Consider the following 12,949-nt stretch of genomic DNA (forward strand, 5'->3'; position numbering starts at 1 on the left):
ATATTAATAATATAGCAAGAAAAATAATATTTTCTCTTGTGTAAGTGACTCACTTTTCAGTGAAGGCTGATCAAATGAGCCTGCCTTATTGAATGGATTAATAATTGTAATGATTTTAACTTAACCTTAATTTGTGCAAACTTGAAGCAAGGTATAAAATTAAGAGTATTTGGGACTCAATGCCCTTTTATGGGGAATGGAGAGCTCATCCTGAATTCACTTTTAGCTATAGTTTCAAACCATTTGATGGAACAGGCTTGTTCTATCTGTACTCTCTGAAAAGCTAACTGATGGCAATTAACAGGTTTCAAAAACTGGCACAATGTGTCTTGTATATAGAAATAGATTCAGGTATGACACCTCTTCCCTTTTGCTTCTATGTCCAAAAGATAGATGGATATTAGTGCTTTCAGCTCAAATATCACTTGTCTTTTCTAATAATTTTGTACATTTGACATTTATAATGAAAGCTTATACCCTAAAACAGCACTTTATCAGAAGCATCTGATGAAGCACTGTTTCTAGCATGAATGCTTCTGTATTTTACTATTTCTATAATTTTTTAATAAATCTTTCTTGGTGTTTCCATAACTAGAATGCATTTTTGCCATAACTCAGAAAGAGACAGCAGAATATTGTGCCTCATAGTGATATTAAAGAATATTTGTAGAGATATCGTCAATGTGAAAATAAGAGCGTTAAATATTTAAGGCAAAAGGATGTGCTATTCTGATGGATTATATAGTCATGAAAACAAAGGAAACAAAAGCAGTGGTAACAATTAATTTCAGTAAAGTTGAGTTCAATGAGTGACATTTTGGCTGAGTTCCTCTCCAAAAGTGCATTCACTGAACTCAGAGCAAGAATATTACCTTTGTTAGTAGGGGGCTTTGCACCTACACAGCATTCATGTATTGCTTGACCCCCCCCCCCTACACATCCATATTTTGCATTCAAACTCACTACATCTTAGAGAAAAGAACACATTTTCTAACATAACAGATTTAATTTTAGGATGCTAAGTATGATTCAGCATCCACAACTGCTGTTGGAGACCTTACAAACACAGCTGTATGGTAATACCTTTTTAATACACAAACCAGCATGTGTTACTTTACCAATTAAATACCATTTTTTATTTCAAGGTCAGTGTTTTATGGTTCCATTGAAAGATGTCTTAATTTTCTGAGCACATATCTTACGGGTGTGACAGAGTGTGTGTGTGTGTGTGTGTGTGTGTGTGTGTGTGTGTGTGTGTGTGTGTGTGTGTGTGTGTGTGCCGCTGTACAAACACACACACACACACACACACACACACACACACACACACACACACACACACACACATACACACACACACACGAGTGCACACACACACACACAAATAAATAGCAGACTAAAACCTCAGGCCTGACATTTAAGAGTGTTGCTTAATTTAGATCAAAAGATACAAGTATGAAAGACTTGAAGTATCTGCTGTGTGGCTTTAATATGATTGCTCTATAACCTTTCCCCTAATTCCCTTAACTCCACAGTCAACATTGCAGTAACTCTCGAGCCTCAATTTATCTGTGACAGGACGTGCTACGGTGTCACATTTCCAGTAGTAGTAAAACATTTCTTGTTGAAGGGTTTCTGACCATGTGGCACTAAAGCAACTCACTGACCCTGCAGTATCTTGTAAAGCGGTATAACTGATCCTGTATTCTCTCCCTATCATTTCTCAGTTAGCCTGGATACACATTTACCCTGCTATAATATCTTTTCTGACCTTGACCATGGATTATGCAACTAAATAACTTTCTTCTGCTTGTAAATTTCCACTGAAAGAAAAGATTTAATTGGACTCTTAGAAAAAAGATATGATATTTCTTATTTTTGTAATAGCAGGGCACATAAACTAATAACAAGTAGTACAAACTTCCCTCTTAAAATGCCCCTTTCTTCAATCTTTGTTTAATGAAGTACCTCTTGTATAACAGAAAGCTTGTTGTGGCTACCCTGACCTGTCTGTAAAAGAGATTACACTGGATCACCATCCTCAGGAAAACTGGATCAGTAAAAGTCCATATTAATTATGCATACATGATTGTTACGATTTTCTGATGCTAATGTTATCTCACCCTATGTTACTTCTGGATCTGTAATTGGAATGGATAGGAGACAGGCTATTGTGTCGGCCAGTGCCTCAATGCATGAACACTCCAACAAAATTCCTTTCCTAGACTGTAATGTATATTAGACTGACTGTTGACTATCAAGTCACTGTTCCCTTCAGGTGAGCAGCGAGACAGTGATGTTGTTTCTGTAGTCACAGTGAAAGAATTCATATGAATGCCTTATGACTGACAAATACTACTGCATACCTTATTTCATGCTAAGTTACTGTGGAGCAGAAGTAACTTGTGCAAAACAAGGGGATGGAAGTCTCTGACTTGAATTTGTTGTGTTTGAGAATCTGCACATAAGTCAGAGAGCTCAGACGTCAGTATAAAATATGGACCACATTGTAAAAAGGTGGATAAACGTGCATAACACACTAAATATTATCTGATGGAGACTCATAAATAAAATAGCTAAGCCAAGACACTTATTGTTCCCGAGTCAAAATTGTTACTTCCTGCTTGTTGATCCTGAAGTACAGCTGTAAATAAGTGATTACTGAAATGTTGCCCTTATAACACTGTGCCAGTGTTTAAAGTGTTTGTTGACTGCATGCTTTCTTGGTCCTCAAAGACTGATCTGGTTTCCTTTTATTTGTCTGGCATAACTTGACCTGACAGATGCAAAGGCTCAGTAAACACACACCAATATATATTTATATATATATAGTGTGTGTGTGTGTGTGTGTGTGTGTGTGTGTGTGTGTGTGTGTGTGTGTGTGTGTGTGTGTGTGTGTGTGTGTATCTCTGATCTTGGTAGAGGGCCAAGTAACTTTTCAATTAATAGTTCTGATAATGCCAGAGCATCAGGCATACTTTTAAAATGTAGGTATGGACTTTAGTGTCTGCAGTGCAGGACTAAATTATCAAAATAAGTAGCTGAAACATGAAGCAGTTTTGTGCATTCAGAGCTTGTTGAGAGGAATCCTACCACCAAAGGTAATTAATCACTGTGAATGGAGATAACAGGGGGTAAAACAAAATCAGAGACGAAAAATGTTGTTATAGAAAGACTTCGGCATGCTTTCAAAACTTTGTGTCTGTATTCATTGCTAGCATTTAGAGTAGAGACATTTTGTTGTATGTGTGTGCATGCATGCGTGTGCATATGACGGCATGTGCAAACATGCCGTCATATGCACACGCATATGACGGCATGTGCAAACATATTTTTTTCCTTTCTGTTTTACAGTGATTTCTTGACAGAACTTTCAATTGCCTGAACTAATAATCATTTGATAGCTTCTGGAACTGAGAGAGAGGCAATACTTCTATACATATCGTGCAGTTACATCTCACTACAGTCTCCCTCTTCAATGAGTACTGTAGTGGTAGGAATTTAGAAGGTACATGTAATGGGCATTGAGAAGATGGGCTGAGGTGAAACCTTTCTGATGCAAGATTCATTATTTAGGTTTTATAAATGATAGGAAAGGTTCCGAGTCCTCAGATGATGGTTTGACTATAGTGATGCCTATAACTGTATTTGTTTTAAAGATTATTATCGACCTATAAATACAACTCAACGATAATTTCACTTGACTGAATTAAATTATCTCAAGATCTGTGAGTTTAATAACTTACACAAGACTGACTAAGAAGAGCAGATCATGACTTTCACACAAAACCAAACCCCAAACCTACATTTTTTGTAGTGATCTTTATTCAAAGAGGTCTCAACCCAATCTGGTTACTGTAGGCATGACTCTGAAATCAATTACAATCCCTTCTTCCAAGAGCAGACTGAGTACATTTTGAATTATATGATGCCATAAACACAAATTTTTGTATTTTATGGAAAAAAATTTTCACTCTTATAATGCTGCACTAGCATTTAATGACCATTTTTAAACCAAGATAGTGAGGTTTCTCAGTGAGAAACATGCACTTGTAATGCATGTCACTTTTCCTTGGAATGTCTGTATAGCATTGAATTTTTTATTTATTTAACATTTGTTTACTGGAAAAGTCTGACTTGGAACAAAGCCAATTTATAGTGGAAGCCCAAAGAGAAACACTCCAGACGCATGTCTTTTATAATGTGGAAGGAAACCGGACAACCCAGAGAAAACCCACACGGAGAACATACAAACTTCACACAGAAGGCATCCCAGCTGAGAATCAAACCAGAGAACCTCTTCCTGTGGGGCAACAACACAACCGCTGTACCATCCAAATTTAAAGGTAATATAGAAGTATTCTTGGAGTGCTGTGATTAACATATAAAACAGCAGAAAGGTCTGGTTCCACTGACCATTAGATGTGTATTGGACTTCCATAGCTAAACAGTTTCTATTAAATAAATGTACTTATCTATCAGGAAACTGGGTATGATATTGTACTGCCCGGAATATATTAAAGTGTTGGCAGAAGAATTGGACGTACTGTACTGTGCATTCACAGGAATGATCAACAATCCATGTGTCAGAGACACATACTCTATTAATGTGGTTACACAGCCTTTCACTTGAGTGAAAAAGCTGGTACAGCTGATTGAAAATCAACAGCTCAAAAATTACCAGCTTTTTCACTATGTAATCACAGCATAGTGGGGATCAAGAAAATGTGCTCTTTCTCCATGGTAGTGTTATTGTGCAGTTGGTATATAAAATTAGTAGGGGGGGTGGGTGCAGGTGGACTTGACCCTGAAAGAACACTGTTTTTCCATTTTTTTCAATTCTTTGTGGATCAATGTTTGCCTTCATCAGTGATTAGGTGTCAATTATTTGTGGAACAATACTGGAAATTTTGATGGAAAATTAGTCATCCATAAAGCACCGTAATGGTAAAACGTTATGCATGGGAGTGTGAACACTATACATGAAGAATGCTTGTGGACTGTGAAATGAAGTCTGTCACTCCAGGGTTCATATGGTGGCAGACGTTAAAAAGCATGCTGAGGATTTAGGCAGGAACTGTACTGGATAGAAACTGCTCCAAAATGCACAACCACAACCAAACGTGCAGCTTTGGGAGTGACAGCATCATTGTATCATATACTCACTGCTTATAATTACTGATGATACACACTACAAAGAACAAATGGTAGTCTACTTGGATTCAGTTACCTGTAGCAAAGCAGTGTCAGTTTTAAGGACAATGCTCAGTAGAAAAAGAAATGGCTTGTTAGAATAGATTTGTAGTGGTAACAGACTCCAGATTTCCTCAGGACAACCCAACCCTTTGGAAAACAAAATGGCATCAGACACATCTCATCTACTTTCTGTCATTCTGTCAGAAAAAGGCTAGCAGATGGCTTTGTTCCACCGTATAAGAAAACTGTTAACATACCACTGAACTAAAGGACATTCTGTTTCTTTTATGTGTCCCGCACCTTGTCTTCTACAACCACAAGTACAATGGCCACAGTGTTTTTCCTAAACTGAAAGTTAAGGCCATGCCCAGTGCTTTGGAAGCTCATTCTTCACAAAGAGCTACAAAGTAAAGACTTCAAGGCACCTAAATAAGAACCTCACCAGATGCTTTACTACTGAGGACTGTCTGCTAACATTAATTGTTAGATCTATCATATGACTGATGCACACAGCTGAAGAAGGACGTGACTTGGGGAAGGCGAAACATAGACTACATTTGACATGCCTAACTACTGAACTAAATACAGTATATTTAAACAGATTTGATTTTGACAGAGAGACAGATGACAATGCTGTACCACTAGCAACATGGACAGACAGCTGTACACACCAAAAGAACTGGGTGACCAGTTACACTTCCCAAGAAGGATAACTAAGCAGTACAGTACACCAAATGTTTTCAGCAAGAATGACAAATGTAATTGATGATCTGTGACATTCTATGATGATAGATGACTGGTATGAAATGCCAAGACTGATGGATAGATAATACCATGCTAATAGCATGTACACAGTGTGGGAAAATTCGTTGTGTATGCCATAAAGCTTCAAATGGCAGAAGCTCCATTATGGAGGCATACTCACCTGGTAAATTTTTTCAGACTATAGTCCCAAGTGCATTGGAGTTATAGAGACTCATTAACAGACATAGTTGTCAGAGAAAGCCCCGTTAAGACTGAATTTGTGAGGAGTCAGTTGTAGAAAGAAATAAAGATATATATATATATATATATATATATATATATATACAGAAACATTTTTTTATGGTAAATATACTAAAGAATACATAGTCACCCACACCCACATGCACATATACAAACACAAAAGCAAACAAACAAAAAAAAATACATATATATTGGTATATAGTCCACTGCAGTAGGACAGAAGGACAAAAGTGTCTGCTGCCCATGAAGCTTTTGATTATGGCTTGATTCAAAGGTCCATTATAGGAGGTATGAAAGGCTAAGATACTGATGGCCCATTCTCCATTTTTACAGGGAGCATGATACACAATCACTATTGTGAAACACAGTGGATAGGGAAAAAGCAACAATGCTAATATTGTACGTGCTTTATTATATCATGCAGAGGTACTAATGGGAATATTACTCTTCTGAGCATGTTCAGCAACAGGCTAGAATTGTATTTAGAGGTTCCTCTTATAAATAATAAAAAGGCACAATTAATCCACTTAACACTTTTGCAGTTATCACATAAGTGAAAACAAAGGAACATAAACATAAGCATAAATTGTTTTCTCAACTCAGCAAGCAAAGAATGCTATCCTTTTGAAAAAAAAAATAGGAGGGTGTTTGTAAAATTTTGAGGAATGCAGCCTTTAGGTTAGTTTTAATTTGTACAGTTAATGTATGAATGTGTTTGTTACATTTCCTATTTCCTATTTTTATTATGATTCCAGTTACAAAAACGCAGGAATTTTAATCATCCAGATGAGTTCCAAAACTATTATCTGCTGTACATACTTCAGATGTAACATAACGCTTTTTTTTTTCACAGTATCAGTTGAGGTGCTGTCGTTGTGATTCCCGGAATCCTCAAAACAGTAATGGCCATCGAATTGAGAATGTGCTACAGTCAGCGGGACTTCAGAAATGGTGGCAGTCAAAGAATGGTATGTAAATGAAAACCACTTCTTTGTTTTATCCCGTGCAGGAGAGTAGGAGTTCCTTTATGCAGTAAATCACAGTATGAGTTTCATTTCCGCTTATTCACATCATCAGATTACCTGTGACGCGGTGCTCATACGGCAGTACTGTCACACAGTCTGCTGTACGGGACTTATTCCCTTTTACATGTATTGTCAGGTAATCCCTGTGCACTGTTCACTGGAACTCATTTTTACTGATTTCCATGAATTAGTAGTTTGCTTTATCATACTTTTTTATGAGTTGTATTACTTAATAAAAACTTTGTAATTTCAATAACACTTCCTGAAGCATTAACAGTTTCATAACAATGAGAATAGTGATTCATTGAACTTCACTGCTCCTAATAGCTTTTACCCATTTCTTCAGAAGTTAATTTAATTCTTGAAATAATTAGGGAAAATGACAACATTTAGGACCACCTCTTCAAAATATCATCATCACAGCAACAGAGAATAATAAAGGACATAGTATTAAAAATTGTGTAACTTTAACATTTTACTTTGTTTTGTGGGTATAAACACCATAAACTGACTTTATTAATGCATCTTTTGTGAGGATATGAGTGATATTTTTAGTCAAGATCATGAAAACCAGAGGTATATATTTGAACTTAGAAGAAAACAGACAGATAGTCAGTAAGAACATTGTACCTCTCAATTATTGGCGTGAAAGTGTCAGAATATTGCCCTGATTTCATTAGAAGGATGACAGTACATTGCCTCTTACTTTTAACGGAAGAAAATAGAAACAACAGCTATGTTCATGGAGACAAGGACATACTCTTTTAAAGTGTTACAGCAATTTATAAGAAACAGGTTAAAGATCAGTTTGTTCAAAACTTTATTTTTTTTGTTCAGAATTAAAGTTGTATACTGTGCGTAGATTTTAAACAAGCTGAAAATCTTGCTAAACATGTCTTAAACTTTGTACCCTGTTAAATCCTCATATACTCCCTTATCAAAGGCATCAGCTCCATTATACTGCATTACTATTATACTGTTCATGGCTGTAGAGAAAAGTAAGCATTTTATTTTTTAAAAGAGCATTCCTTTCCCCCATGCTTATATGATGTAGAAGTTGCAGTACAAAACTAAAGGACTGTGGGAGTCTGTGTTTGTTCTTTTTTGTATACCTAGTATCACCTGTAATGATTTTCTTGGCAACACAGCTGTAAACTGAATTCAGTTTGCTGAAAAGAAAAAGAAAGTCTGCTTAAAAGAGGCAAACCTACAACCAAACAAGGATATGGCCTGAGGGAGCAGTCTTGGCACTACAGGACTGCAGCAGTACGAACTGGTCAGTGTTTAGAGATGCAGCTATAAAGAACCACCATACTGACCTGGAGGGGCATACAAAATCTGTAATGGCCTATATTTCAAAAATGTGTTGATGACATAACAGTCATCAAATGTATCACCATGCGTGCTAATCAGAAACCCTGGCTATCTGGTGAAGTATATGAGCTCCTAAAGGCACAAAATGCTGCATTTAAATCTAAAGACAAGGATGCCCTAAGAGTGGCCAGAGCAAATCTAAGTAGAGGTATAAAGGAGGCTAAGAAGACCTATGAATGTAAAATTCAGGGACACTTCTCTGATCAAAGGGACTCCAGATGTCTCTGGCAAGGCATTTAAGTCATAACCAACTACAGGCCTGCATCCTCCCCCATGTGATGACAACACAGAATTTCTGAACAAACAATACCTACTTCAGCAGATTTGATATGGACAACAACACTGTGCTAAATAAGCTCCCTGTCGAACAGGGTGAGGAGGTGCTATAAGAACATCTGATGTTCTGAAGACCCTAAAGTGAGTAAACCCAAGAAAAGCAGCTGTTCCTGATAATATTATGGGAACGGTTCTAAGAAACTGTGCTACCCAACTGTCCACTGTACTAACAGATATATTCAACACATCCCTGCAACTAGCCATTGAACTCATTTGCTTCAAAAATATGACAATCATCCCCTTGCCTAGAAAATCCCAACCGACAAGCCTAAATGATTACTGGGCCAATTGCTGTTACATCAACAGTAATGAAGTGTTTTGAGTGGTTGATCAAGAACCATATCTTTTCAAGCCTACCTGCAACACTGGATACATTACATTTTTCTTATAGATCTAACCGCTGCACAGCTGATGCAATAGCTATAGCACTTCATTGGTGCATCTAGAGAACAAGAATTGGTATGTCAGAATGCTGTTCATCAATTTTACTTCCACTTTTAGCACCCTCACCCCCCAGAAGCCGATATCGAAGCTGATCCAGCTGAGCATCAACACTCCCCCCCCATGTAACTAGATACTGGGCTTTCTCATCACAGACCACAAAAAGTATGTGTGGGAAATAATAGTTCAATCAGTATTGCACTGAGCACGGGTGTCCCTCATGGCTGCGTCCTGAGTCCTCTGCTGTTCACCTTGTTGACGCATGACTGCATGGAAAAGCATGAATACAAAAAAAATCGTCAAGTTTGTGGATAATACCACTGTTGTAGTTCTTGTCAGAAATGGTGGGGAAACAGCCTACAGGGATGAAATAGAGCATTTGATAGGCTGGTGTGACAGCAACAATCTGGTCTGTAAGCAAGACCAAATAATTAATAGTGTACTTTAGGAGGACTCAGGAGATACATCAACCTCTGGAAATTAAGGGTGTGGCAGAAGAGTCAAAAACACCATGTTCCTGGAGGTGCACATCTCAGATGACCTATACTGGTCAACTTATATTAGCCACACAGTGAGGAAGGCACAACAACGTCTGCACTTCCCACGGAAACCGAGGAAGGCAAACCTCAGTCCATCCTCAAAGATTTCTACAGGGGAACCTCTCAAATAATATAACAGTTTGGTATGGTACCTACAAAGCATCTGACCACAAGCAGAAAAAGTCATTAGTTCCTCACTCCCATCCATGGATGATCTGCATGAGACTCTGTGTGTGGGAAGGGCTAGGAAGATAATCAACAATCCCGCACACCCTGCCCATGGTATGTACTTCCTCCTTTCCTCAGGCAGGCGGTATTGCAGCTTATGCTACAAAACATCTAGACTGAACAGAAGCTTCTTCTCTCTATCCATAAGGCTGCTGAACTTGAATGCCAGGCATGACAGTGAATAATTAGATCAATATGCCACTTGCTGTGAAATATCAGCTATAGTAATCACTCTGGCAAATTGCATCAATAACTGGTACAGTTAGCCTGATTTCTTATGCTATTACTTCCTGAATGTGCAATAGTCAGGAGTGAGTCACCTCTCCATACATGTGCAATATGAAAATAAGAATATTTCATACTACAACTGATGAAGTGCAATATTCTAAGCAATCATGATGTGAAGTCATAGTCTTGCAATACCTACTAGTATAATACTGTCTAATGTATTTTTGTCTAATTGTGGTAATTCATTGTGTTGTTAATATTTTAATTATTACTGTATGTGCATTAGTCTTACTGTCATTCAAACTATGTGATCATTGTTATATCTTGCACGGGGACCAAAGCAATGTAATTTTGTTCAGATTGCACTGCTGTATATATCTGACCGACAATAAAGTTTACTTTGACTTTGACCAAGTCTGTCTAGCAGAGCTGGATTTAGTACAAAGCTTCCTGTGTCAGCTTGGAATTGGGAGCATCCATAATGGGGTTCATGTCATAGGTTCACAGGTACTTGCTTGGTCTGAGCACTATTGTTTAAGGACAATTTCCTAAAGCCCTTTCTATTATAAGTATAAATAACCCACAGCTGGATCATCATCATCATCCTCTTTTTCCCATTTACATGGGGTCGGGATATCGTATTAACTGTTGCCAACTCTCTTGATTCAGTGCCACTCTCCTGCCTTCTTCAACACTCATGCCTGACTGTCGCAGATCTTCTTTCACACAATCCATCCACCTCTTTGCTGGACACCCCCGCTTCCTCTTACCTTCTTCCTGTCTGTCCCAAATCTCCCTCACCAGATTGTTTTCTGCTTTTCTACACATGTGTCCATACCATCGTAATCTGTTTTCTTTGATCTTTTCTGCAATTGGAGCTACTTTGGCTTCTGCTCTTATGTCCTCATTTCTTCGCCTGTCCCGCAGTGTGCATCCTACCACCTTTCTCAGACACTTCATTTCCATCACCTCTAGCTTCTTCAACTGCTCTACCTTTACTGCCCAGGTTTCTGTACCATACAGTAGTACTGGTCGCACCACTGTCTTGTACACCTTACTTTTCAGCTTCTTTGGCATTCTTCTGTCATATACTACACCTGATACTCTATGCCAGTTGGCTGCAGCCCCTCTGATTCTAGCTTTGACCTCTTCATTCAGACTACCCTTCTCCTCAACCACCCCTCCCAGATACTTGAAGCTGTTTACCTGTTCCACTATCTTCCCATCTATCTCTATTCTTAGCTTCTTCTGATTTCCTCAATCTGCTGCCATTACCACTGTCTTATCTGTGCTTAGTTTCATCCCATGTGCCTTCAGATTTGCATTCCATTCTCCTATCCTTTGCTGAAGTTCTAGATCAGAGTCTGCCTGTACTGCCACATCGTCTGCATACAGCAGCTTTGTTGCTCTGACCCCTCCAACCTGTTTGCTGATGTAGTCCATTACCAGTATGAACAGCAGTGGGCTCAGAGCTGAACCCTGGTGTACACCCACTCCCACTGGGCACCCTTCAGTGAGGCCAAACACTGTTCGTACTTGAGTCACTGGGTCCTTGTACATAGCCTGTACTAATTCTACCAATGTCTTTGGGACTTCAAACCACTGCAGTACTGCCCAGATCAGCTTTCTTGGGACCTTGTCATATGCTTTCTCCAAGTCTAGGAAAGCCCAGTTTGACTCTCTCCTCTTCTCTAGTTTCTTCTCAAGTATCTGTCTCAATGCAAACATCAGGTCAATTGTGCTGCATCCTGATCTGAATCTGAACTGTTCGTCTCCCATCTTACATTCTACTATTCTGCGTATCCGTTTATCAATCACCCTCTCCAGAACTTTCATGCAATGTGGTAGGAGTTTGATGCCTCTGTACTGTCCACAGTTGTGGATGTCCCCTTTGTTCTTGTACACTGGCATGAGTATGCTTATTCTCCAGTCATCTGGAATATGCCTTTCTCTCCACACTGCAATTAGTACCCTCAGGAGCCATTTCTTCCCTAGCTCACCCAGCATCTTTATCATATCTGCTGTGACCTCATCTGAGCCTGCTGCTTTCCCTGACTTCATTTTCCTTAGTGCTGCTCTTACTTCTTCTAAGCTGGGCTCCTCTTCTACTCTCATTGTAGGCTGTTTCTGGGGCAGTACCACTTCTGAGGGGTTTTCTTTATTCCGAAGCTGCTGGAAATACTCCTTCCATCTGCCTTTGATGTCCTGTGGGCTGGTAAGCAGGTTGTTGCTGGAATGCCTTATGAAGGGTGCCTGACAATCTTCTTTATCTTTCTGTCTTTGCCTTGCAACCTGGTATAGTTTCTTTGTGCCCCTTACTGAGTCACTTTCCAGAAGTTGATAGAGTGCCTCTGATGCCCTATTCATTGCTATTGCAACTTCTTTCTTAGTTTCTTTGTTAGCCAACCAGTAGTCCTTCCTAGCTTGGTCAGTCTTTTCAATCTCCCACTTCTTCCTGCACTCCTTCTTTCTTTTGATTACTTCCTGCACTTCTGCATTCCACCACCAGCTTTCCTTATGTACCTTATTTCCATACCTCGCTCGGCCACATATCTTTTCTGTAGTCCTAACACATGC

General features: G+C 38.8%; 1 protein-coding gene across 1 annotated transcript in view; it reads left to right on the top strand.

Moving 5' to 3' along the window:
• The window catches only part of LAMB3 (laminin subunit beta 3), a 366,988-nt gene that overhangs the window by 117,735 nt on the left and 236,304 nt on the right, over positions 1-12,949 (top strand). The window contains exon 4 of the mRNA XM_044077133.1: positions 7,055-7,169. Within this exon, the coding sequence (XP_043933068.1) occupies positions 7,055-7,169 (115 nt within the window). The remainder of the gene's footprint in view (positions 1-7,054; positions 7,170-12,949) is intronic.

The sequence above is a fragment of the Protopterus annectens genome, chromosome 7.part0 (genome assembly GCF_019279795.1).
Source record: "Protopterus annectens isolate FY-2018-M chromosome 7.part0, PAN1.0, whole genome shotgun sequence".
Lineage (NCBI taxonomy): Eukaryota > Metazoa > Chordata > Ceratodontiformes > Protopteridae > Protopterus > Protopterus annectens.